Source organism: Musa acuminata, chromosome BXJ2-7 (genome assembly GCF_036884655.1).
Source record: "Musa acuminata AAA Group cultivar baxijiao chromosome BXJ2-7, Cavendish_Baxijiao_AAA, whole genome shotgun sequence".
NCBI classification, from domain to species: Eukaryota; Viridiplantae; Streptophyta; class Magnoliopsida; order Zingiberales; family Musaceae; genus Musa; species Musa acuminata.
The window spans coordinates 2,587,415-2,614,715 of NC_088344.1; the positions used below are offsets into that span (position 1 = coordinate 2,587,415).

General features: G+C 36.9%; 1 protein-coding gene across 2 annotated transcripts; it reads right to left on the reverse strand.

Moving 5' to 3' along the window:
• Positions 1-946: 946 nt before the first annotated feature.
• On the reverse strand, positions 947-25,906 carry LOC135616608 (sterol 3-beta-glucosyltransferase UGT80B1-like). 2 transcript variants are annotated; one of them, XM_065115968.1, is made up of 14 exons: positions 25,258-25,906; positions 21,801-21,952; positions 21,174-21,416; positions 18,167-18,278; positions 16,968-17,138; positions 15,246-15,309; positions 13,908-13,965; positions 13,651-13,828; positions 10,853-11,010; positions 4,262-4,364; positions 3,817-3,893; positions 3,063-3,110; positions 2,031-2,180; positions 947-1,406 (listed from the first exon to the last, which is right to left on the reverse strand). In XM_065115968.1, exons 1-14 carry the CDS (start codon positions 25,406-25,408, stop codon positions 1,209-1,211), a joined length of 1,863 nt encoding a protein of 620 aa, XP_064972040.1. In that variant the 5' UTR covers positions 25,409-25,906; the 3' UTR covers positions 947-1,208. The 2 variants fall into 2 exon arrangements, with proteins under 2 accessions (XP_064972040.1, XP_064972041.1); XM_065115969.1 differs by having other exon boundaries at positions 10,853-10,983; positions 25,258-25,898.
• Between the last annotated feature and the right edge of the window lie 1,395 nt (positions 25,907-27,301).

Genomic DNA, 27,301 nt, shown 5'->3' on the forward strand with positions numbered 1-27,301 from the left:
ATCTGCCCAAATTAACATCAAGAAGGCAAAACTTTCAAGCTTTCCTGTAGGAAGCCTTTAGTTTACAAGGTAAAGTTTATAGCCTTACATTCTGATGGTAAGGTGTAAGACACCAAATATTCCACATGAGTAGAGGAATTTTTTTTGATGGGCACAAACTATAAACCACATTTTCCAACACAACCAAATAGGACTTTGAGTTTTCAAAACTGCACATAATACTAACAAGACAAGCATGAAAAGAACGATGTAATGGAAATGTCTGTCCATGATTGAATCTAATTGGTGAGATGGAAGAGACTTTGAAACCCAGAAACTTGAATGACGGCCAATCTCAAAACATTGATGCTTCCATCTACTGAAATGAACAAAAAACCAACGCATATATATATGAGCGAAAAAAGGATACAAGATTTAAGACCACCCATGCATGTCTAAGAGTTCCATGAAAATGTTATGGAGACGACTGTCTTAACGATAACATACTTTCCAGCATGCAGATTAGAGCAACCATGTAGAGAGGAAAGAGGAAATAGCCAAACATATTGGAAGATGATGTTCCAATGATCCAATTAAATGTATGTGATGCAATCATCAGGTATTATCACTTTCAAAAATAAAAAACTGCATCCAGCTTTGGCGTATGCATGGTTCGATTTATAAATGAATGATACCAATATATTACACTTCAGAAATACCACAAACCAAATCAAATGAAATCGTTTCACTACAGAAACCAACTCGGTTTCTAAAAGACTTTAATTTCTGTATAAACCAAATAATCTTTTGAACATTCTTAATATTAACACTTCAGAATTAAAAAGCATGTCACAAGAACATTAAAGAAACAAAAGATAATTGAAAGAAGAAATAACAAAGATAGTAAGTCTTCGAGTAAGAAGACCTTCAAATTTTAATTAAAATACGAAAAATCATACAAATGGTATAACCAAACAACCTGCTAAAACCAACCAACTTAGACCATACAGGATGGAGTTGTTTACAAAGTGATAATGTGCACCACTGACAGTATTACACACCAAAATTCTATTGTAAGTCATATCTCATGAATCTCTAAACATTCAAAAAAAGATAAAAACTATATAATTATCTTTTATTGCACATATTCACAAAAAAGAATATAACAAATGATTACTAGCAAAGAACCAAGAATAATGAACAACTATGCACACACAGTTCAGAAAGGACTATAAACTGCATGGAAGACAGCACCATTTCTCAAAGAACTGAAGCAGCCATCGTATGGGATTTGGAGGTTCATCATCCAATGAAGCAGGAGGAATCGGTAATTCAGGAGGCAAATGCTTATGGAATGCATCTACAGCAGTGGCAACACCATCTTCATTCTCTATTTGCTTTGCTAATTCCATGGTACACATCTTAACCTCCATAAGTGGGAAAAAAAAGAAAGAAACAAATCGTCAGGGAGGGTGAGAAGGAAAAAATGCATGCAACAGCCAGAACTATGTTTAAGTCATGCAACCAACAAATCAGAAAAGGATTGTTAAATGCAAGCAGATACCACAACTTAGAAGGCCTAAGAGTTTATAGTATTTCAAGAAAACATGCAACAGCCAGAACTATGTTTAGGTCATGCAACCAACAAATCAGAAAAGGATTGTTAAACGCATGCAGATACTACAACTTAGAAGACCTAAAAGCTAATAGTATTTTCAGAGCAGAAATTTAGGCCTCGTAATGCAGGATCATTGATAAGGTGGGGACGTGTGAATGCATACAAAATAGGTAACTAAGGGAACCATGCTTAAGAGTTCATTGCAAGCATAAGAACCAACTCAACAGCTTATCAAAATGTGATGCTTGCAAATTTTCTTGGTAATCAGGATGCCAATGGAAAAAGCATGTCACAGTCCATCACAACTATCTGCTCAAATGATTCAATGTGATGATTTTGTTGCCTAGCTATTGCAGGAAAACTTGTTTCTACAGAAAACAAGACAACATGATACGTCATAGGCATATAGTCTAAATCAAACACTTTCAGTTACCTCTGGGTCAAGCATAAATTCTATAGCACTTGAAAGGCGTTCAACATTGAGCTCAGATATGGGAATCGGTGCAGGTCCAACTCCTATTGCATGAATCCTCTCACCCCAGAAAAACTGGTCACCGAAGAAAGGTACAATCGTGGTTGGACACTGCACAAGAAAGGTACAATTGTAAATTAATAGCACAAACATGTATAATGATATTAATAGAAACATATGTTCCACCAGCAAATCAAAATTTGACTTAGGCAGCCACAACTATCAACCCATTTGAAATGACACAATGTTGTCCAATGAACTGCTAAGCAAGAAAAAAGAATTCATCAAATATGTTTGTCTGCTAGACAACAAAGTGAAAAGAACTGTAGTATTAGAAACATACTTCCAAGCTTATATTCGAGCTTGCCAAACCCTCTAAAAATGGAAAATAAAAACCATCATTACTGCAACCCTATTATAAAGCAACACAAAGGCAAGTACTTCATCTGCCATTACGATGTCCCATTCCATACAAAAAGCCAATACCATGCCATTGGGTCTCACATGCATCGTCCACATTTAGCAATAATGACTGACATTCAAAAATTCCATCTGCTCCTGCAGCAGTAGGAAACATGATAATTGCTGGGTTATAGCATTTAAAGTCAAGTTCCATGACTGCAAAATTCCATCTGCTGCTGCTGCAATAGGAATCACGATAACTGTTGGGCTATACCATTTAAAATAAGGTTCCCCAACTGTAATGCTCTCTTTTTTTCTTTTCCTTCCCTTTTCTTTCTCCCTCTTTAACCTCCTTGCTTCTCTCAACTTATTTCTTTTCTCCTCTCTCTGTATTTTCCTTTTTTTTCCCATGTGCCTTTAGGAAAAAGAATAGAATTTTGACAACAACCATCATCATCTTTCAAAAGATGCTCAAAGGAGATAGTAGCGCTTGGGAAAAGAGGAAAAGAGAGGGGGGACTTTATGCATGTTGCTATATATATGCACATGTTTATTTAGAATACATAATAAGAAGTTCTAAGAGGCAATTACCCCAGCTCTCAATCCTGAAGCCGTTGTCCCAGCTCCACCATGGTGAACCTGAGCATTTTTCAGAATTATCAGCCACCAAGATGAGAAAACCACCATTTTAGTTCAGTAAATGAGATAGCAACTAGTTTGCAGTTGGTCTCATCAAACAAAAAATTCTTTCTTTTGAAGGCAACTAAAGCCTCTGAGAATACAAAAACAAAATAAATATGAAATAATTAATGATGTCTTATTTGTCAAATAGGTATCCAAAACCAGCCATTCATCCAGCTTAAGAAGAAGGCTGTAAATTATCATCTCAAATGTAACAACTTAAAAAAGACATCCAAGTAGCAGAACATTCCTATTCAATTATTCACAATATTAACTGCATATTAGCTTTCTGCTGCAGAGGTTGCTTTATACGAGTGATTTATGAGGAGTATCGACAAGAATTTATCTAGAATTTATAAATCCTGCATACAAGACCAGTAAATGAATCAGATTTTCCAGCGGAGTATAAGCTTAATTAGTGGTACCAGAAATTTCTGACGACAGAATTACAAAGACATAAATTTAGGTTATTGTCTGTAATAACAGAAGTAAAAAAACATGTTTTGTAGGAATAAAAAGTGTAGATTATAATTAGTCAAAGTGTCAAACTACAACAATTAGACAATATAGCTTGTTATGTCTAATACAGATCTATTTGACCAAGTGTATACACACATTTCTAGACCATATTATGAAAAAATTGACCGCCAAATAGAAAGCTTACCACTGCAGCACAATGAGGGAACAACCAATCGTGTGGGCAATCCCCAAGAAGATAGACATCTACAGGGACTTCAGACACTGCATTAGTGAGATACAGAACTGAAGTTATTTTACAAAAGAAATAAAATGCAAAAAAAAAACTGATTCATATGACAATATTATCTACAACTAAGGGAACAGAAGAAAGAATTTAATATCATGAACAGAAGAAAGAATATCACAAACATTAAGTGTGTCTTTGTGAAATATTTTAAATTGCATATTGGACAAACAGCTTTGAAAAATCTTCCTGCACATAACTCATTACATTAACATACAAAGAAATAATATATAAGTTTCCACTTAGTAGGAAAGTATGGGAAACTCACTGCATCTAACCAACAAGAATAATCCTACTGACAATTTAAGATGTGTATGTATATTACAACAAAATGGGAAATACATACAACTTCCAAGATCTCCCCAACCACGGCTGATAATCCCCCTTTGTCCTGTCTCTCTTAGTGCCTCCAAAATGATAGTCGTAGTCTTCTTTGCATCTTCAAGTGGCTTGACAAAGACATATTGAAAACCAGAACAAAACATCATATACAGCTTTCAATCAAAAGTAATAAAGAAAGACTTAAGGCCTTAAGATCAGCAGGAGCTGTTATAAACTTCTGAACTACACTTACATGCATAACAAAAGTATCTCAAGTGGATGACACAGACAATATGCTCTTGCAAAAACAAGAAATATAGCCTAGAAAGAAAGAAAGTTTGAGATGGGTATCAAATTTATTGACAATTAGACATTATAAGAGGATTACTTGATCCCTTAAATGCTTAAGCTCTCTTTACAATATGCGTTAGGAGCAACTACAATCACCAAATAAACATGTGAATATTGAACTTTAAATCTCATCCATGATCTTTAGCTAAACAATGATCCTTGATTTTGGCACTCAGATTTTATTATAATTTAGAAATTTGACGTTCATAAATGTATCATTTCGGCCTGTGTGCATTGCTTCCTGCTATGTAATAGTCAATCAAGTACCATGAGCATATTAAAAACCTTTTATCTCTTCTACTATTCTGCATTACTTGCTTATCTTCTCTGTCAAGATGGCTTACAAACATGACTGAGTTTTCTCATCTATAACAACATGATTTTAGATTATATAAAAGTAGAACCAGCTAATTAAATGCTCTTGCAATATTCATAGAATGAGAAGAATATATGTTTGTCATCGTTGAACTAAAATCAGAGCTAAAACACTCACTGGCTAAACATGGCATCAAGATTTCAAATTAGAACCAGAACTTGACCAACTGGTTCAAAACTAAGTGTTAGAAAATTGCATAACATGTTAAAACCAGCACAAGAAGGTGACACATTAACATGCCATAGCCTATGCAACGAAGAGTTACTTGTAGTACATCCCATGCATTAGCATGGTACAGTACTCACTCGGCAAGCATCGGTAGATATTTAAACCACTCTAAACCTTTATTTAGTAAAATTACCAAATGGTATGTACTCACTTGGCATGCCAAATTAACTGACAAGGAAGTGATGCAGTAAGCATCACCATTTTAAAGATTTATTTATGTAGAACTATCAGGTTTGCAACTAGTGAAGCACGTAATTGGGCCATTTTTTTCTATATTCGAACCATATGGGCTTATGTTTATGCATACCCATGGAAACTAATGGCTGGGAAAGGAATATGGTTAGAATCACTTATAACTAGAAATGCATGTTCCAGGTCACCATACAAGTGCACATATGATATGCCACTTGGTCTGTGACAAGATACTAGCAAAAATCGTCGTATGATCAAGGAATAAGCCATTACATTTACCAACCTACCTTTTCTATGATTGTTTTTGAAAATTTTTATCTGGTCAATAGCATGAATGAAACATGTCAGCAAAGTTAAAAGCCACTGACACTGAAGACCAAAGCTCTTTGGTCACACGTAACGAGTGGGTAGGTGACACGGGAGTGTCTCCAAACTCTGAATCAAGGGAAGTCAAGATAGTCAATAGTTTTTCATTTTCCAATGAATCAAAATTTTAATCCTCATTTCACATTAATTCTGAGATGAATTATATGATTTTTATAACATGAATTATACATAATTATCATTGCAAAGCTTCTTGAGTAGGAACCCAATGCAATTTGATTTGATGTTCTCTGAAGAAAGTTTATACTCGATTCTCTCTACAAAGGTCATGATGGCTGCTCTACCGAGAATGGAATAAAGTTTTTATCACCTTTTGAATTTTAATAATTCTCTATGGGTCTTTAATTATTTTTCATTTATTTTAAATTGAAAACAATGAAGAATTAATAACTCACGCTTGGAGGGGTGTTCCAAGCATATCATTATATGTATCTCATATCATGTCTTATAAGCCTCAAAAGCATAGAGTATTTTTAATACAAGTCTAGTTTCTTGAGAGGTATTGTCCTTCTCATATAAGTCTGAATCTCTTTTGTTGATTACTTAAAGTGCTGAGTTCGTAAGTCTTATATAATCGAGACTCCTTAGGGTAGCCTTTGGGTAGTGATATCTGTATCCCTTGAACGTTATCGTGAAAATGAGATGGTTTATCTTCTCTTATATTCCATTTTTGACTCATTTCCTCTCCATCCTGGCATCAGTAAGCATCATGACTCTCTATTTCTCTCAGGTAGCAAACTGATAGCACTCTTCAAATAGTTCACACAACCACAACCTGGGTTCCCAAATCTATATTGGACACAGGTAGTGAGTACACAAGCAGCAGTGCCACAGAGGCTCACTTAGTTTAGGAAAGGGGTGGGAGGCGCCAATTCCAACAAGGATTATTCCCAGAGACCCTATGGGATCATGTAAATTTGGGTTAAGAGAAAGCAAGGGCTGAGGCTTGAAGTTTATCCAACTAAGCTGAATAAGGGACAGTTATCTTCAACCGCTCTGGTTCTCTTAAATTCTTAAGTTTTGAACCCTACCAATCCATCTAGAAGCATAAGCTCAATCCATTGATAGACACATTAACCTGGTTGGTAGATGACATGGTCCACCACAAATGCTTCCACCAAACTGGCACAGACAAACAAGATCTATTTAAGTTTTAAGCTATCAAAAAATAAACTTATTTTACCTTAAGAACCATAGAAGATTATTCTTATACTAAGAAGATGTCCTATCCAACGATTATTGTCTCGTGTCAACCAATGGTATCCATCCTGAGCTGGTCGATACAAACCGGTCTGTCACGGACAAAATTGTAAACGGGGTGTTTGATGTAATGCTCATGTATGTCCGTGTCTTTCAGTTATATTCATGCTTTGCACAGCATGGAGCGGGCTGGCCGTAGGCTTGGCAGCCCCATTTTGGTTGGCTTTGATGGTCGTTTTAGGCTTATAAACGTAGGTTGTATCATGTGAGCACTTGTGGACATTTCGGCCTATAGTGGACCATTTTGGACCGTTTGTTGTACGATCGTTCAGAGCTTGTAAAGTCTATGGTTGTAATTTGCATTGACTATAAAGTGTTTGTTGAAATTGTTGCTTATAGATCTCGAGTGAAACATTTTCTCTAACCCTTTTTTTTTTTGTAGGTCTAAAGGGACCATAGGAGATTTCGAGGAGGCAGACCTTTAAGAACGGACACGCAAGGGTGCCGTACAACTTAAACAAAACCAACTAAGTTTGTGACATTTTAGAGCGGTTCGAGGCAATGCAACACACACACGAGACAGGTCTCGTGAGGGACTGGATCATACGGAGGTATGATCGGGTGTCACTGAAAGCTCCACTTCGATGAACAATACGACGACGAGAATGGCTATGTATTCAAGGAGTAAATGTCATGGTACCACAAAGGTGGGTCTTCATACCGCAAAGGTGGGTCTTCCATGCATGCATCAAATTTTGTATCGGATGATAGCCTTGGTCATCAACATATGGGGGCTGTGTACCACCGAGGGAGAATTCCAAATGCAAGTACAAGTGAGTCCCATGAGGGGACTTGATCATACATAGGTTGTATGATCGGAGCGACTGAAGAGTTGGATTACTCCAGAGCTCATATTCGCTTAAAGGAACCCGGTAAGTCAAATGACAAGGCTGAGTGAGCGAACGTTGCTACCAAGGAAGCTAAGGAGAACATAATCGGCGCGAGCCCTGCAACATGATGGCGAAGACCATGCATGAGAGTTGCAATCCGACTTTCCATCAACCAAGGGGAACTGTTCGGAGAACATATAGGTGTTGAAGCAAGTGGTCGAAAGGGACGAGGAACCGACGATGAGTCCAGAGTGACTCAGCTACCCAAAAACCAAGCATCGGTTAGAATGGAGATGGACTCGGAGGAGTGTCATAGTGCTGCAAAGGCGAATCTACCAATCACAAAGAAAGGGACGCAGATGTGAGGTGACGGATAGTAGGGTCGTGGGCATAGCAACATCATGGTACTGCAAAGGCGAGACTTCTGTGGAGTCATCGATCCCTTGCTCTCATGGAGGGAGAGCGCTTGGTCATGAAAGGGGATGAGGTGGTGGAGAATGCAGAGGCAAACTCCAAGTATCGAGACAAGGCTAAAGGGAAAAGTCCAAGAAACTTTATAAGACCGATGTCAACGAGCTTCACATTAAGATAGCCAAAAGTGGAGGACTTTGGGTCGATGCAAGAGTGCAACACCAAGGAATGAAGTAGTACGCGATGTTGTACATTTGCTACTCAAAGGAGTAGACGATAGAGATGTTGAAGACGGTACAATCCCAGATGCGACTAAAACTATTAGAGACTTGCTCCAAGTTTGGGTAAAAACTTCTTGTATTCTAGAAGTTCAATGGCATTGAGAAGATGAATCACAGTAGCTAACTCAACATAAAGAGTAGAAACACTTCGGTTGCTTCGGAAGTGTGAGCAAAGAGTAGGCGAAGGCTACCGACCAGCACGATGCATGGAGTACAAACCTCGAGAAGACAGACGAAGTCAAATAACTTTTGTCTTCTCAACTCTTAAGAGAATGGGCGAAACCGAGTACCCCAATTCTCTTATTTATCCAACAGATGAGCTCTACACAGGTTCAAAGACCCTTCGAAGAAACCTAATGAAAGACAATAGTTGTCAAATCCTCACCAATGGTGATTGGTGCTACTAAAAGTAGATTGTCCTATTCATTTCCCAACAAAATGTCAATCAAAAGCGGAAGTGATACGAACCTACTAAGAAGTGACAATTAAGTGGAAGAAGAATCGATAGGCAAATTTTGTGAAGGAAAGACCTTAAAAACTTCAAAGTTTGCGAAGTGATACTTATTAAAGCTCTAACAAGCATCGACCCAATTCAAGCAGCATGAGACGTTTGAGAGATTGACACATAATAAGGAATGTCTTTTCTTTCATCTTAAGGATCCGCATAAACCAACAAGGATCGACACAACTCAACCGACCCCACACCAGAGTCAAAATCATTGGCGAGTTGAAGCAGCATGGCAGATCAAAGTTCGACTACTCAACAATAACGACGGAGAGCACCTGGGAGCCAAGAGGCGCGTTGCAGCTAGGGCAGAAGATTGAAGACTCAGTAAAAGCGCGGAGATGCAGCGTCTGCAAAGGCTTCGACGAGGACGTCAAAGGAATAAGTGGAGGAGAATGTCATGGACAAAATTATAAACGGGGTGTTTGATGTAATGCTCATGTATGTCTATGCCCTTCGGTTTTGTTCATACTTTGCACAGCATAGAGAGGGCTGGTCGTTGGCTTGACTGCCTCATTTTGGTTAGCCTTGGTGGTCATTTTAGGCTTGTAAACCAATATTGTGTCATATGAGCACTTGTGGACATTTCGGTCTGTAGTGGACCAATTTGGACCCTTTGTTCTACGATCGTTCAGAGCTTGTGAAGTCTATGATTATAATTTGCATTGACTATAAAGTGTTTGTTGAAATGATTCCTTATGGATCCTGAATGAAATGATTTCTCTAACTCGTTTTTTTTTTTTGTAGGTCCTAAGGAACTATAGGAAGTTTCGGGGAGGCTGACCTTTGCGAACGGACATATAAGGGTGCCGCACGGCTTAGGCAAAGCTAACTAAATTCGTGATAAGTCAATGCTGATTTTCGGGAAAAAGGTCAGAAAATGACTGAAAATTCAAAAGAAAACCATTTTAGGTTCTTTATTTAGTGATATTTTTATTGTATTTAAATAAAAAATAGAGTGTATATTAGACATAAATAAATAGAAATTCTAGTAATAAGGATAAGCAAATGAATTTATCTTTCAAATAACCCCTAAGTAGGCCTAAATTATACCTAATGACCACTAATTACGTCTACACCAATCAAAATAACACTTATTAACTCTAATTAAACTTTAGTTAGACTTTATAATCTCTCTTTTATCCAAATCCAAATCAATAGCTTGATTATCACTAATTGCTGACTAGAAACTTTAATGACAAGTGAGAGTGTGAGAAAGGGAGAGTGAGAAAGAGAGGAAGAATGAGAGTGGAGAGTGAGTGAAAAAGGTAAGAGGATAGGAGACTTAAAGCCCAGAAGAGGCCCCAACAATCAATTTGAGCGTTGGGTTAAAACTTGACCCAATATGGGTTGTTATTGAACAAATTCTGATTGATACTGATTTGTCTGGGCTGATACAACATTGTGTCGACCGATACATCTCGTACCAACCAACACCTAACCCACCTTTGTACTGCCTGAAACGGGCTGGTCACATTCCGATTAATTGGCAGACCGATATGAAATACCAGTTTCATCCATTTCGGACAGAATGGCAGTCCTTGGTCCTATCAAGGCAGAGAAATAAACCATGGTTACCACAAACAAGATGGTCATATTGCTAGTGGAAAGCAAGGCACAGTAGCAGAATGTTTCTTTTACTTACCACAACTTTAACTATTCTGCAACTTACATCATAACACGGAGTACAGACACTTCTGAGTTTTCTAAGATTCAGAAAAAGATTTCCAACACTGAGAGAAATAACTTAAGTAATAAGTACTATCCAATCAAGAAACTAATAAATTAAGAGACATACCATGCTACCAAATCCTATGTATATAGGTTTTGGTCCGTGTTCAATCCACTGCACAAACTCCTTTTCAGGTTGATATTCAATCCCAAGGTTTAAGAAACAGAAACCAACAACATCAACCAAGGCACCCCAATCTGCAAAAGGAAGTGAGATTTTGGTTCCTGACAGATAAAATAGTATATTTGGTTCACATTTTAATAAGAAAATATTTTGTTACTCGGAGAATCTGAAGATAATAGCAACAGAAATATGCAACTGAAAGTTTGAATAAAAAGAAGAGCACTTGCATGTAATCAATTTAGTGATAATATTATATACTATTCTAGATATGCGTCTAGTAACATAATCTAATCTAGACCCATTGATATCAGTTTCTACTTAAAGATTAGCCTTAGCACACCCCATTCAAGTTACTCACAAAGAGATATTACATCAGAGAACCTTGACAGAAGTATTTCAACCTGCAATTTGCAAATGCAAATCAGTAGACATTCAAGTTCAGACAAAACATATTCCATAATTTACAGTCCTAAATGCATTCTACAAGACTTGAATTACAATAAGCCACAATAAATCACAATTTTGTGATGGCGATCTGATGTCCATCATGCATCTCTAACAGTAGCTAAAGAGACAGTAGCCATATTATAACCACTCGAATTGTTAAGAGGCTTACAAATTTTAGAAGGCGGATGGCGTAATCCTCAAACAGAATCATCTCTTATAAAATTGATAAAAGTAAATTTTACACCAATCTTGCAAGTTGTATACACCATTTAGCAGAGCAAACATATAGTGGGCCCAGTTATCACCTAGTCAAGTGCAATGCAACCTTGTTCGCTTTCATCATTGTCTAGTTATATAATGTGATGCTAAAAGTTCATATCAATGTTTTCAAAAGCATTAGGCGTCAAAGGATGCCAGAACACCCGAGGCATTAGGCACTTGCCCAAGCAATGCAAGGCACCCCCAAATATTATTATGCAAAAAATATATACCTGTTTTTTATTTATAATTTTAAAAATATATACCGAGCGAGCAAAGTGAGGTGTTCCTATTATCTACCTGATAGTGTACTGTTATGTCATAACTCCTAACAGTGTATCCACCTAACAATGTTGTCGTAACAATTTTACAAATCTAGGAAATAGGATATCATTAAACAAAGTGTTCAAACTTGTGCAGGAAATAGGAGATCATTTAACAAAGTTGCTGTAACCTATAAACTAAGAAAGAGGAGATAACCAATTGACAAAAGGCTATGGAATATGTCACCGAGGAAGGCAACAATGCATGACAAAGGTTGGGTTCTTTGACTCAGGTAGGGTTCGTGTGGCTATGACAAAGAAGCCACTGGGCGCCCAGGCGAGGTGAGGCAAGGCCCGAGCACCTGCCTATTAGTCTAAGTAGGCGACTTGACTTGGGCATCGCCCAAGCAAGAGCCTGGGTCTAGGCGTTGAGCAGGCCAAGCGCCCACTTGGTTCAACTCATGCCAGGTCAAGCCTAAGTCGACCCAAAACTCCTCTAGTTTGATTGAACCAGTTTATGTCGCAGAATAGTAAACGGCCCGCAGCCCTAACATACAAGTCGTTCTCGTTCTTTCACACTGTGTTTCTTGTGACGGCATTCTTGCCATCGGCGAAAGATGGAAGCAGCGATAGTGGCACATCTTCCTCCAGCAGTAGCAACGAGTCTTCCTCCAACGGTTGTGGTCGCGTCTTCCTCCGCCGATCGCTTCTTCCCCTATTGAGAACTCGTCCATATGATTCCAAAATGATGACATCAGGATGATTTCACTTGCCCTCTTGCCTTTTGCCTCTTTTGCCCGTTTACTTGTAACCCATTTCTCTGAGGTAACATATTTCTAAGCTTGAAAACATTGGTTCATATTGAGACAAGTTGTAAGCTTACAATGTTAATATGTTATTTGACCATGTAACCAACTGCCAAACCAATAAGCAGACTCCTTGTGCAATCCGACTATGTTACACAATGCGGTAGGCCCCAAAGATCTAGTGCATATCATAGGTAGCTTCTTTTCAGGTTATCTGCTCAACCTACAATTATGTTTAAAGTGTCGACCCACATAAGTATTTCATTCATGTTGCTCATGTAACTCATTGTTTGTAGAAACCAAAGTAATGCACAATATGTTAATGTATTCTAAGCTAACGTGGACATGTACTAGTCATCTAGTCCCATCTATTTCTATGATAATGCCACATAATCAATGGATATCATAAATTACGGGCATCAACATAATAATAGATATAATTGTAAGTTGGTTATAGCACTACATTAATAGCACATTGGCACATCAGATAATTGTCGGTTAACTACCACACTTGGCCATGCACTTCCCACACTGGCATAAAAGTTTATACATCCTTAACTGAGTCATCTAATATACTATGAGCTCATAAAAACATCGTTTTGCACTGAACAGTACAACAGATCTATCGAACCTCAGCAGCTAAAACTAATCTTGATTGTGCCATGCACACAAATGTCAGACACCATTTATGTGGGATTAAGCTCCATATGATTAATTATTAAACATTGGTCTATGTCTCAAATCTCAAACTACCTAACCATATATATTACTTTCCACCTAACATGAGTATTTCCGTGAATGAGAATGTCTAAATTCGACATTACATGCATGTTCACACGTATGAATATGTCAAAGTGGAATACAGTGATAAAATACAGTTCCAGCCTATGAAATAAACTTTAAAATGGCAAATGAATAATTATAAACCAACGGATTGCTCGATATATCAAACAAATGGCCAACTTACCAGTTGGCTTTGGTACAAGATGGGGACTCCACATGTATCCTGTTGGCAAATGAGATATAGATCCATGATACGTACTGAAGTAAGCAATCGGAGGTAATTTCAACTTCCTTTTTCTGAAGTCATTAATAAATCCCCTTATACCCCACCAGACTATTAAGTCCACAATAAGATATGATAGCTGAATAAAACAAAAAAAATACTAAATAAACCAACTAGAAAATATGCATGATGCAAAAAGAAGCATACAAGAAGCATACCCTGTATGCTGCACTTTGAGGAACACGTGCGAAAGGATGTGGAAATTCATTAGTTGGCCTGCCACACAAAATAAAAGTTAATGAGCAAGTGTTATTGTCTATAATCAAGTTAGAAGAATATAGCAAACAAAAAAAAATGAATTAATTCAAGGTTGCAGTCTTCAACCCAAGACAAATCATCCTATGACTACCCAGAGAGTAGAAGTTTGGGTTGTCAAGGCTAATTCAATGAGGTTTCCAAACCACAGAGTGGTTGTAATTGAATACTCCAACTTTAATTCTGTTACTGACACTTAAAAGTTCATTCAACTACACCTTATATAGATGGAGAATCCCATAGACTACAACCAAGTATCCCATTCCATACATACAACAGTTTGTTCTGCATTTTACTTCCATCAGCTAAACTTAAATAGAAAATAGAAGACTCTGGGGGTTCAAATATTCTGAAATTTTGATCATAAACAGTGAGTAATAACACAATGGCCATTCAATAATCAGAGGAAGATCACCGTCACAGTGCTAATATGGTGTTGAAATCCATGTAGCTGAGTTAAATATTTGGAACTAATGCTGGCTACCACACACTAATGTGTGTTTCTTAATTATGACGGATAATAATCAACTTAAAATGGAGCCTAAAGTCATTCACTCACAGGTTGATAAGAAAAAAGAAATATGTAAATTTTACTAAAAGGGGCATACCCAGTGCACGAGGCTCCCACCAATACAGGATCTGGGGACGGTTGATGTACACAACCTTATTTCTAAATATTTAAATAGGCTGTTTTCATGACTCCAACCTTGGTCTCCCAAGTTACAAAGGAGTAACCTTACTACAAATCTATAAATTTTAGTAGGAACAAAAAAATCTTTTATTTCATAAGAAACAAATTCTTGTGATCATCAATCACGACAGCAAACATATGATACTTCTGTTCCAATAGCAAATAAAAAATCATAATCTTTTACTATTTGAGTTGATATTTTGAAGAAACAGATAATTACTACGTATAAAAAAGTACAAGAAAAAGAAATAAGTAACAGTTTTGTCATCTAGAGCATTTCCCAAATAAAGGAAAATAAGATATATAGTGCTCAGACATCATGAACATTATAACTTTAGTAAGTTTGGACCAGTAAAAGATTGAATAAATTGTCCTAGTTGGAACATTTGAGGGTCCAGATAAATTCGTCGAACATGGTAGATTGCAAGATTTGAGATGATGGAGGACTGCAACTTGTGCACACTGGAAATAAGCCATGCTTGAGCTTTCAACAAAATAGCTGTTAAAATATAAAAAAAAGTTGCTGAAAAGCTTGGTAATTATGGCTTACGTCCAAGGCATTGTGAAGAAGATGTGAAGAGGCACGCCAAGAGCTTCAGCTACATGTAAATGGCCTGTAGAGTGTAGACGTGAGTTGGTGTTAGTGTACAAGAGTTGGTATTTGACTGAGGATTTATGTTTCTTAACAAATTCAATTATGATGTTTTTGTTAAGCGAAAAATGGACAACCTGATATCAACAATACTGATGCTTGAATAAAGGATGGTAATGGGCAGGTGGGGGTGGTTTGGCCAAGAAGGGGTGAGTTTCACCGTGACCATCCTCACCCTGCCACTTCAAAATCCAGCCACTTCTCCGCACCAACTTTGATCCGGTTAAAGAAATGAAATATCAATCTTGAATAGCACAAAAGCCAATGCTATTGGTTTCTCCCTGACCTATTTCATATTTAATTTATATTTATAATATAATGAAGAAAATTATTCATATATAGCTTTTAGGATGACTTTTTCACAGGGCAGGTTGAGTTAACGGAGGGGATAAATGATTTTTAAAAAGTATGCTCACCCCATTGCCCTGTTAAAACTGCTTAAACCTGAAAAAATCAGGCCAGATCAAGCAGGTGCAACAGGAGTCCAAATTGAAACTGTCATCCCAATGAATGATTGAAAATAATAGTATTTCAATTGTAATTTTGTTGATTGGAAGTACAATTGTTTCATGGGAATTCAAGATTAACAAAATATAAATTAGAATTCAACCATGACATATTCTCTTCTGTACACGCCACAAATAAGCATCCCAATTGTGTATATTCAGGCAGATAACACATAAGAAAAAGTCCTAAAAACATGTTGGATATCGTTTTAAACTATCATACAAACATGTCAATCCACAATGGTCAGAAAGCATGCTAATAAATTACAGATGAGTAGGATTGCAACGTGGATTGTGATCAACCAGAACCCACTAAACCCAACCCAATCAAATAGCAGATTTAGAAGTAGCAAAAGAGATTTCGGACACTCTATGAAAGCGTTTTGCAATTAATTTACCTTAATATAAGTTTACATTTCAAATCCATTACGGTAGAATTTTGGAACTTAGGTTAAAAATCTCAAAACTCAACCAAATTCAATGTGGCCTAGCTTTAGATCCAAGCCAAATGAAGTTCAACTAAACATACCTGAACCTGAAACAAATTCGATTTGGTATAATATGAAACCAATAATGCAACCAGACCTATCCCATTGCATCCAGACCCAATCAACTTAACCACCTGAAGTTAATGCAGGTACGATAGGGAAATTTCAATGCAAGGCTGCATTTGGTGGCGGTGTGTTTCGAGAATTTTATTTCAGTTTGGGTTAGAGGGACCTTCAACCCAATTTCAATGCAAGGCTGCATTTGGTGGTGGTGTGTTTCGAGAATTTTATTTCAGTTTGGGTTAGAGGGACCTTCAACCCCACCCACACACGAGAGTGATTAAATAATTAAAACGGCATCTGGTTTTTTGCTGACACAAATTCTACGAGAAGAAAGAATGCTGAAATCTTCTTCTTATAAAATGTGATCCACAGCGAAAAATCCATTATAAAATGACTAACTGGCGACATCAAAGACAACAATCAAAAGATATTATCAAGAAATTCCTTAATTGCTGATAAAGAAACACTAATTCCTTTTGGATTTATAAAAATTATGAAAGGTTGAAATACATATATAATAAAAAAAGTTCAGATATCTGCAAATGCATTATTATCAATCTCACCATAAGCAGGTGGATTTGCTATAATTGCCTGAGCTCTGAAAGGCATCCCAGAATCTAAATCAGGTTCTGTGCATGCTGGGAGTAGAGAATCAATTATTTCCTTCAGTTGCTTCCGTTGTGTATTAATCTCTGCTGGTCCTGATAATATGAAACCCTTGTTTCTTGCCATATCTGTATTTGAAAATATTCCAGGAGTAATAAATTTGAAAGTAGAGACTAACTCTAATTAGTATCAATATATTTAAAAAAATTAGAGCTAAGGAACAGGCAATGAGATCCTCAAACCCACTCGTACTCAGATTATCAGGCCATGCAAACCAAATGCAAAATCATTTACTTAGGTTGGTACTAAAAATCAACCTTTCAAATTGCAAATGTATGTTATGTACATATACTAAAGGAATCTGATGGCATGAAGCATCACATCATGTATCATCAGTACCTTCACCAGGAAGCCACTTGAAGATGTTCATTTTCAATTTTTAGATGTTAAGGTACCATTACAATTTGGGAGTTTTTACTAGGTTAATATGAAGATCTGGCATTAAGGTCCACAAAGATGTAGCATGCACAATACATTTTAAAATAGGCTCGATTTAACATACACCATCTAGATACATGGAAAACTATAGTGGATGATTTGGAAAGATAAAAAAAAACAATGCAAGGTTCACAGTGAACAAGAATTTCGAAATGACACTCTTAGTTGGTTTCACTCTTGGGGAAACTATATACCAGAAAGAGCTTTCTATATTTTTTAATTTTTCATTAAAGTTCTTGTTAGTTCTTATGAACCCATGTAATTGCCTCTTCCTGTGTTCCATCCTTGCCTTTCTCTCCTTATACTTTCTTTGTTTATTTTTTGTTTACTTTGGAGTTTGGACTTTATTTCATTCTGCTATACAGTGAGATTGGATAGCTGTCCAGCCAATCTTTTCACCTCTAAAAGAGAATTACATTAGTGTATTCATCTCACAAATAAATGAAAAAATATAATTCATATGGCCTAGACCTAGTAGTTGAGAAAATGCTGCAAAGGCCTACTATTATTAGTTAAACCTATAGATATGTTGCCCATACAATAAAAAGAGGACTAATCAATAAAAAATAAAAAATTCAGTTAATTATACAAAGAAGAGTCATGGTATGAAATTTGAACAAAAAGAGAATGATTTTGAACAAGAATTCTCAATACTTACACCCAGCCATTACTCGAGGATCACCACCCAAAGGGTAAAATTCCAGACCACATGACTTTACAAAAGTACTGAAATTGACATGAGTTGCCAATCTAACACGATGACCAAATTCCTGAAAAGGACAGGTAAATCATCCATCAGTGAACACAGACTAACCAAAATACAAAGTCATCTTCACAAACTGCAAATAAATTATCACTTCCTTGAAAATTAAATGCAAGGACAAAACGTGCCACAAACCATATGCCCATATGTTTTTGTTTACTCCATAAAAAGTTCTGGTTAGTCCAATACTCCAATGCTTTATTAGATTTGATGCCCTGAAGATTATTAATACAAAAACATCTTGAAGCAGTCCTTTTGTTTAGCTGTGCACCTTGACAATCCAAAATCTTCTTATTTTGTATATAAGCATCTAGCCTAGCCCTCAATATTTTTCTCAATGTGCACATTCATATAATTCTGTAGTATTTTCTTTTTATTCTGCAAAGAAATATTTGATATTTTGGAATGTCCATACAATAATAACCATGCCAAGGGCCAACTAACAAATGTTGGCATGGATTGATTCTTACCATTCTAAAAAGGCACTAACTTGTGTCGTGTCAACCTGTCCTGAAGAGGCCAACATATAGCTAAGCCAATCTTTGGCCATTGCAAACAGGCATATAGGTGTGTCAACTGGCACAACATGAAATAATACCATGTTAGAAAGGTATCAGCCCATCCATATGCCAAGATATGGCAAACCTTGTCAGACATAAAAAATTCACATGCATATGTTTTTTCAGCTCCTGTGGATTTTCCATTTTACTCTTTTCATAGGGCACAAGGGAAAGGGGGAAGGGCACCTTGTAATGTTCATTTTTCGATAGATTAAACCTGGTATTAGGCACTAAAGGATTTTCTTTTCATCCTTTGTGCTATTGGAATGCTCAGAATCATAGTTCACATACATCTGATCTGTATCAATATCATCTAGGATTAATTCAATTAAAATACTGAAATCAACAAGAGTTGACTGAATACAACCATGGTTGCCAATCTTGGTCTATTATAGACGATTCAACAACCAACAAAGAAGAAAAAGATGCAGGGAAGGGACAGAGATGAAGGAATGGAAGACAACGCAAAAGAAAGACAAAAAAAAGGCATTTGACTATCATTGTGAAACAGTTCAAATTGCCAATACTTTGCTTGTTGTTTGCTACAGTAATTACTGCACCCATCATATTTTCTGTTCACCAACACTGTTGTAATGTTCCTCACCAGCCAGTAGAACAAAGAGGAAAGGGAAGGACAAAAAGCAATCCCTAACCTATCTATAGACATGTTATGACAGAAAAGAGAGATGTCACAGAATTCAAATTAACTTACCTTCAAATAAAGTAATTTTCATTTATCTTTGCAGTACCAAATACTTCATTTATATGGTGATTAGAGACGCTTTGGAGCAACAATGTCTATCACTATCATCACACTGCATGTACTTTTTTGTGTGTGTGTGTGTGTATTATATATATGATTTTATGTCCTTTAGAGAGTTACATGCCTTACCAATATTTTTTTATATTGAAGTTATTTGCATGGTCAATTTCAATCCTGCCATTCCAATCTAGCTAATTCTATCAATCTCATATCGCGCTCAACTGATTTGACAATACAAATCTTGCAAATTATGTCTTATATATCCAAACTGCAACCTTCTAGTGATAGTTGGAACATTGTTGTAACTTGTAAATAGGCTTGTTCATAAATACAGCCACTCAAATCTTTTAAAATTTATTCATTGCTGCATTCAGTTACGGAATAAAACTTTTCCAGCCTAACATAAATAAATCATAATCCTTTAAAACCAATTTTTAAGTTTTGGAATATGTTGCAGTTTAAGGAGCAATCTTATAGACACTTCACAAAAGATGAAACAATTATGAAATTATATTTTCCTAACTCCAGAGAGAACAATGTTTGTCAGTAAATATTTTGCATTGGCCACATATTTCTGCCAACACAAGAAATAAGTGACCAAGTCCCTCGGATGCCCAAGTGCCCAGGTTGAGGTGCTCACCTAAGCGATGCCAGGCAAAGGCATCTTGCCCAGAGAGGTTTCTGGCACTAGGGCCTTGCATGCCCCAACACTAGGTAAGCACCCAAGTGCCTTCTGACAACATTGCTTATGACCAAGGAAGCAGGGCAGTAATCACTTGCCATTATATTTTTATGGCGTGCTAGTAATGTCCCCTGCATGGGCCATGCCATATGATGCTTGTGAAGTATCCACATTTGCTAGAGGTGTATGAATGCCAATATGTACTCTGGACATGTGATTGGCATGTGGGCATACATGGACCCCTTGTGACAGCATGTGTTACGCAGATTGGACATAAGCTCTCCCAGGTTACAGTACCATAGTAATTGAATTCATTATCTTGGCAACTTCAAAAAATGAAACCCCAAAAGTCACTAAAGTGAAAGATCTATAAGTACAGGTTTGCCCATTAAAGATAAAGATAACACAACTATACAATCTTGGCAACTTCCAAGTAACAGTACCATAGTAATGGAATTCATTATCTTGGCAACTTTGAAAAATGAAACCCCAAAAGTCACTAAAGTGAAAGATCTGTAAGTAGGTTTGCGCATTAAAGATAAAGATAGCACAACTATACAATCTAGCAGGAAAAGTAAATACAAAAGAACAAACATATTGTAGACTTCCAACTTCACCTCCTTATCAAAATTCCAATAGGCCAATTTTTATATGAGATTGCTTCTGTTCCCACTAGATTGATGTTCAGATAATTTAACTCCAACAAAAAAAAATGTTAACCACTAAACCATGAGCAGTTAGGCCAGCAAAATCCAAATAGGTTCCAAATAACAAAAAAACCACACAAGTGAATGCTGCTAAACTCCAACATTGTTAGTAAAAACAATTTTGTGACAGACACAAGATATAAACTTTTAAAACTTGTGCCATACTGTATAATACTGTAAGAATACATGCCTGAAGTTTCTTTGCAAAAGCAATAAAAGGCTGAACATCTCCTCTTGTTCCAACCACAAGAATTGCAATCTTCAGTCTTGGGATTGATTTGCTGAAGTCAAAGATGGTGTCTTTAATATCTCCTGGAATAGAACCAATGGCATCAAGCTCCAATAGTTCTGATGCTACGGGGCCTGTCCTTGCAACATCCACCTCCAATGTACCATCATTCTGGATCTTTACTAGGTTTTCAATTAGCTTTTTCTGAAAAGTTACAGTACAATTTAGCTGGAAAACTCAGAAGAAAGAATGAAAATAAAAGTTTATACCTAAAGAAATGTTTCCAGAATAAACAAGAAGACAAGGACCAGCAGAACTGTTTATGATGATGTACAGAGATATGCTTACAGGGAATATGACCTTATAAGTAGTATATCAACGACAGTAGTGACGTGTTCAAGCATTTCACTGGCTGACCTAGGTATGACTAACTCACCGGATGCTAACACAATTGGTTAACATATATAATAGCATGCATGTACTCAAATTAAAGCACGTGAACATTTTCATGGAGTTGTAGCACTGAAGAACAGGTACTGCTTCAAAAATGAACATAAAGTACATATATGATCTGTGATAAATATTTACCTTTTCACTCTCCGGCAATCTATCCAATTTCAAGTCATACTTTGGAATTTCCTTTTTTTCTGTCTTTGGTCGAGGCAAGGTACGCTCTGGACCTTTAGGCAATAGTCCACTACTATTAGATCGCACCGGTGCAGTATAACAATGCTCCAACCCTAAAAAAATATTATGGAAAAAAAATAAGCTTTCTACTGAAAGAAGTTATAATTTTATTTTAACAGCATCAAGGAAACTCAAGGGTAGGCGTCAAGGTAAAAAAAGCTGTATTTGATCCCAAGTACGGAATAAAAAGCCAACCAATATTGAGTACAGTAATCAGAATTTCCTGTTTGAGTTGTGACTGGATAAAAAACCACCCTATGTGGCAGTGTTTCCCTGCATGCACCAAAATAAGCATTATTCTTCAAATACTTCTCATGCTGATTATGTTCGATGAATAATGCCAGTTAAAATGGAACCAGTAAGTTAAAACTAGTATTCTTGTTTCACTAAGAGTGAATCAGTACAGGTCCGGTAAAAGCTATATGGTTGGACTAGTTTTAAATGCCTAACTGGTCAGCCTCCAACGTTTGAAGCACGTAACAAACCCAACCAGGAAAAGGATAAAGAAGAGAAGAGCTCCTTCCACTGGCCCTCTAGCTTGAACCCCTCCAACCCTTGGCTTCAAAATCCAACAGGAAGAAGAAGAGTAGGACACCGAAAAGGAACTAAGGAAGTACTCATCATTATTTACACCCTCTAATTGGAAATAAGCCATGTCAGGAAAAAAATGATACAGATTCAGCTAGGTATTAAACTTCTTTAATGGGCACACTATACAGTCAAAACTAGCTACCTGGGGTTGCACGGGTCATATAAGAATTTCCCACACTTGGACAACTTTAACTATATGTGCAATTAGAAGTTCATGACTGTGTGTGCAGTCCATCAAAACTGTATGTCCCTACCATATGGAGTTGGCTACATGGATCTTTCCCAAAGTAACAGATTTGCAATATGATACCAAAATTAGGAGACTATCATTCATTAATACTTAGTTGCCATGACCTACTATGTCAAATTTATTTATTTACATTTGTAAAAAATAGAGATCTAATTATTAAGCACAACTTAAACTTACTTGAACAGTATGCAATTAAATGAACAGACCAACAAATAGATTCTCATGGTTCAGATCAAGGTTCAGATCAATGGTTGTATCAAATAAATTACATGAGGAATTGACCATCAAATCAATGGCTGCTCAGATTGTGGTCTTCATTCCTTTTTATTTGCTATTTCAGCTAAGAGTTGAGAGTTGTCTCAGAGCAAGCTTGACTAACAGAAGTATCAAAATCATGAATTTAGCCAAACATGATGTGCCATGCATCATTACTCTTAGGAGTTGAACCATTCAAGCCAATTATCAGTTTCATGTATTTCCCAAAAGAAAAGAAAGAAAAAGTCCAGGTTCCTGCATATTTGTCCGAAAGTTTAATATCTCAGCATGGAAAACCAGTGTATAAAGTTTAAACAAGCAGTCTTCCACAAATTGAAATATCAGAAAACTAGAGGAAGAAACAACGATATCTCGTCTTGAATTACCTAAAACATCTTTAGTCACTTTGCAGCACATAAAAATATGAAATCAGATTGAATATGTTTGCAAACGAGGATGGCATAACCACACTAAAATCATCATGCATGTGTCAGAAAGTTATATACATATCTGCTAGTTAAATGTTAGCACACTCTTTAATTATATATCAATTATTAAAGCAAAATGGGTGGAACTATTTGCTTCTCAATGTAAAACCAGCTAATTTTTTCTGCATGTCATTGTGTCTCCTTTTTTCCAACACTGGTGTCCTTGTTAAATTACCTAAGCGAAGAAGTAGCCTAAAATCCAAGTTGAAACATAGGCTCCTAAACATAGTTATTTGGATTTAGTGAAAAGGTTTCGTAAAGTCAGAGAAAGCTCATGAAAAGTATGGAGTATTAGAAATGCCATAAGTGCTTAGATATATATCACAATATAACCAACTTATATAACAAAATTTATTACAACAAACATCATTTATCTATCTAATCCATGAATAGTTTGTCTAGTTCATCGTTCATTTAATTTGGTAAATAATCACAGACAGGAGAAAAAATCACAGAACTAATTGGCCAGGAAACAAAATGTGATATGTATATATATCAGAAATTCAGTGAATCTTGTGACTAAGTCTCCTAATCTTATGATATGTATATATATAATCCATGCAATGTACTATACTAAAGTAAACTCATTACTCTTTGTTTTTTAATTGAAGTTTCATACTCTATAGGTAAATTATATAAAAACATATCATAATTCAGAGTGTCGAATACAACATTTAAAATCATAAGTCAGCATTAATTAATAAATTTCATAACATAATGCAATTATGATAAATATAATGCTGTCATAAGATATACAACTATTATACTGCAAGAATCAGTTGCATTTAATGTATGAGTACACATGGATACATATTCACAAATGAATATGTACATGTACATATGTTTTGTGGTCTGTGTTAAACTATGCAGCCATAGCTTATTCTATGGTTTGTGGTTACTGGTTAGGTTGTAGCCCAAGCTACAGCTGGTCACAAAAATGTGCATCAATTACATCAATGAAAAAATGAACTGAATTATCTACACCTATTCACACAGTATATACTAGCTGCAATTTGTGATCTTATTAGTGAAAAATTGAGGCAATCAGCCATCAATAAGGGTTGCATAGATGAGGGGGGTTCAAGGCACACTAAAAGCACATTGTCTCCTGTTTGAGATGGAAGCCGAGGAACAGACAAGAAAGAGCATTGGCAGGAGCAATGTAAAAAGTCTTGGAGATGCTTTAAAAAGGTTAAAATTGGCAATGTAAAGATATGTTAAACCGAGATATATGATATTAACAAGCAGTTTGAAAATATTTTACATCATGGACATTTAGTACAATTTCAATACCATACTGGACACAGAGTACAATTTTAACAAGATACCTAAAAAACACTTGTCAGTGAATTCTGTTTTCGAAGAAAAACAAAAGTGTTATATTGATCCCACCAATTAGTAGGATGAGCACTACAGAGACAATTACGACAGTTTTTAGAATCAGATGTCAACTAGATGCTAGCCCCTTAAATTTGGAGCCAGAAAACTGTCCAGACAAATTTAGTCAAATTAACTTAAACAATTAAATCTATAAAGACAGATCCAATGGTGGTGTTGATCTTTGTCTAAACATAGCATAGACTATGTTTGAACCTGCAAATTTATGGAGTACTCCAAGAACATCTTGATCCAAGTCCGTGGAAGGGAAAAAGATGACATTTTTCAATTTAGGCACCTATAACCTGGGCCAAAATGTTACTCAGCAGTCCATACTCGACACAACCATCACATAGAGGAGAAAAAACAATCGTGAAACATTAGCTAGAAAACCAACCTGGCCGAGGCGATGTCCACGAGCGAGTTGCCCATGATTCAGCCAGAGGATAGCCAACCCCATCTATATCAGAGAAGATACCAGGCTCTTTCCCGCTATCCACCTCGCCTGGTGACTCCGCCTCCCTTTGGACCACCCCGGTGCTCGCCATTTCATCCGCTCAAGTCGCATCAAAGCCACAGATTCCCTTGAAACTACCCGATTCCGGCTTCTAATACTCCAAAATTGAATCAGTGACGACAACTCTATAGATATATCAACTTCTGAGCAAGTCTTACTTTACTTGAACAAATTCTTCGCACCAACTACCAGTCAAAACTACAACAGTAGAGCACATGTTCCTAACGAACCCTAAAACACACGAATGCCAACCAGGAAATTTCAAAGCCCTAACAAAACCCCGAGGAGTTCCGGGTTTCCCCAAACCCTAGTCGGAGATCCCAAGGGAAGGGATGTGGGAGCATCGATTTATACAGATGAGGAAAAAAAGGGGGATGAGGAATGGAATCGGTGAAACGGGAGCCGAAGCGAGCGGGAATCTGTAGAAGATCCCTTTCACAAGGAGGGAGCGACGGAGAACATCGGCAAGACGAGTTGGATCTGGTTTTCAGACCATTTCTTTTAACATAATCGAAGCGCATCAGAAGAGATCCACCCAAGCAGGGATTCATCGCTGAATGACACGCGGAAGGAGAGGATAGTGTTCTAAGTTCCAACTTACGACCTAGCACAACATGCGATCCCTTACCCATCGCACATCGGCAAATTACACACCATTTTGCCCGACGTGAAATGACGAGCTTGTCCAAAACCGCTCGTTCGTGCGTCATAACTCGTCGTCGGCACGGTGGTTTGAATCAGTGAACGGCCAAGATGCCATCAAAACTTCTGCACGAAACGAGACGGCTGGACCATCCCGGGACCCTTGAGGTGACGTGGAGAATAGCATCGGCGGAATGTCTCCGTGGCACGATGGGCCCCACGGGCCCGGGTGAAACGTGTCTTCATACAGACCGCTACCTTGATGATGTGGACTTGTGCGATGCTTTAATGAGCGTGCCAATCACGAACCCGATCCGAATCTCCAAGTTAGTCGCAGGTTAAATAGCTTGCCGTTGCCGTGCTCGTATTTTTATATATTACAGATATAAAATAATATCAAATTGGCTCTATTAAAGACTTGACGCCTTAATAAAGTCCGACGGATGGACGGACGGACGAAACGATAGCGTCACAGTCTGAGACGATGTTGTCACGTCAATCTATCGTAACTTATAACGGATCGTGTAATTGGTCATTTAAGGCAGGAAGTGAAGCGACCTACTTTATATCGCTTATTTGACCGCAACTTAATGCTGACCGAGGAGCCGTCGGACAGATGGATGTTGTTGGGCCATGTTGAGCACTAGATCCAGGCTGCCATTATATATTATATTATATTATATTATATTAAGACAACATTACAAGCTATATCCCTGTAGAATTTATATTCTCATATTTATCCCTCTAAATTTTATATTAGTGTATCCTTATAGAACTAAAAACTTAACAAATAGCTTTATGAAATAGCTTTATTGATTAACATCGAAACTCATTCAAGTATTTTTAGTATGATAATTAAATATATTATTAGTTTGGGGAATGTACCGTATAATGTAAGTTGGCTCGATTCGATCTGATCTGAAGGTGCAAGGATGTACAAGGTGGATCCGTGTGGGTGTCTTACGAAGCGGATGAGGGGGCATCAAGGTATCCGAGATGGTTTTGATGGGTTCCTACACAAAGGTTAGTATCGAGAGAGTTTCCTGACTAGACTCTGATGTTTAGGTTAGCTCTTGAAGTGGAATGTAGTGTAAAAGATTAATTGCCGTGAGATCCAACTCTTGGGTTGATGTTAGAAGTTGATTTTTATACCTATCCAATCAATGGAACCACTATCTCATAATAATCGTAATGTCTTCCATTTAGTGTTTTATCTATGAGAGTGGTAGGTCTATAATGATCATAACATCTTCCCCCTAGTATTTTATCTAAGTGTCGACAG

Coding starts and splice junctions, on each gene's coding strand:
- LOC135616608 (XM_065115968.1), bottom strand. CDS start 25,408: ATGGCGAGCACCGGGGTGGTCCAAAGGGAGGCGGAGTCACCAGGCGAG. Junction 15,310..16,967: donor AGCAAATCCACCTGCTTATG/GTGAGATTGATA, acceptor TACACTCTACAG/GCCATTTACATGTAGCTGAA. Junction 13,829..13,907: donor CTCAAAGTGCAGCATACAGG/GTATGCTTCTTG, acceptor TGTTTTATTCAG/CTATCATATCTTATTGTGGA.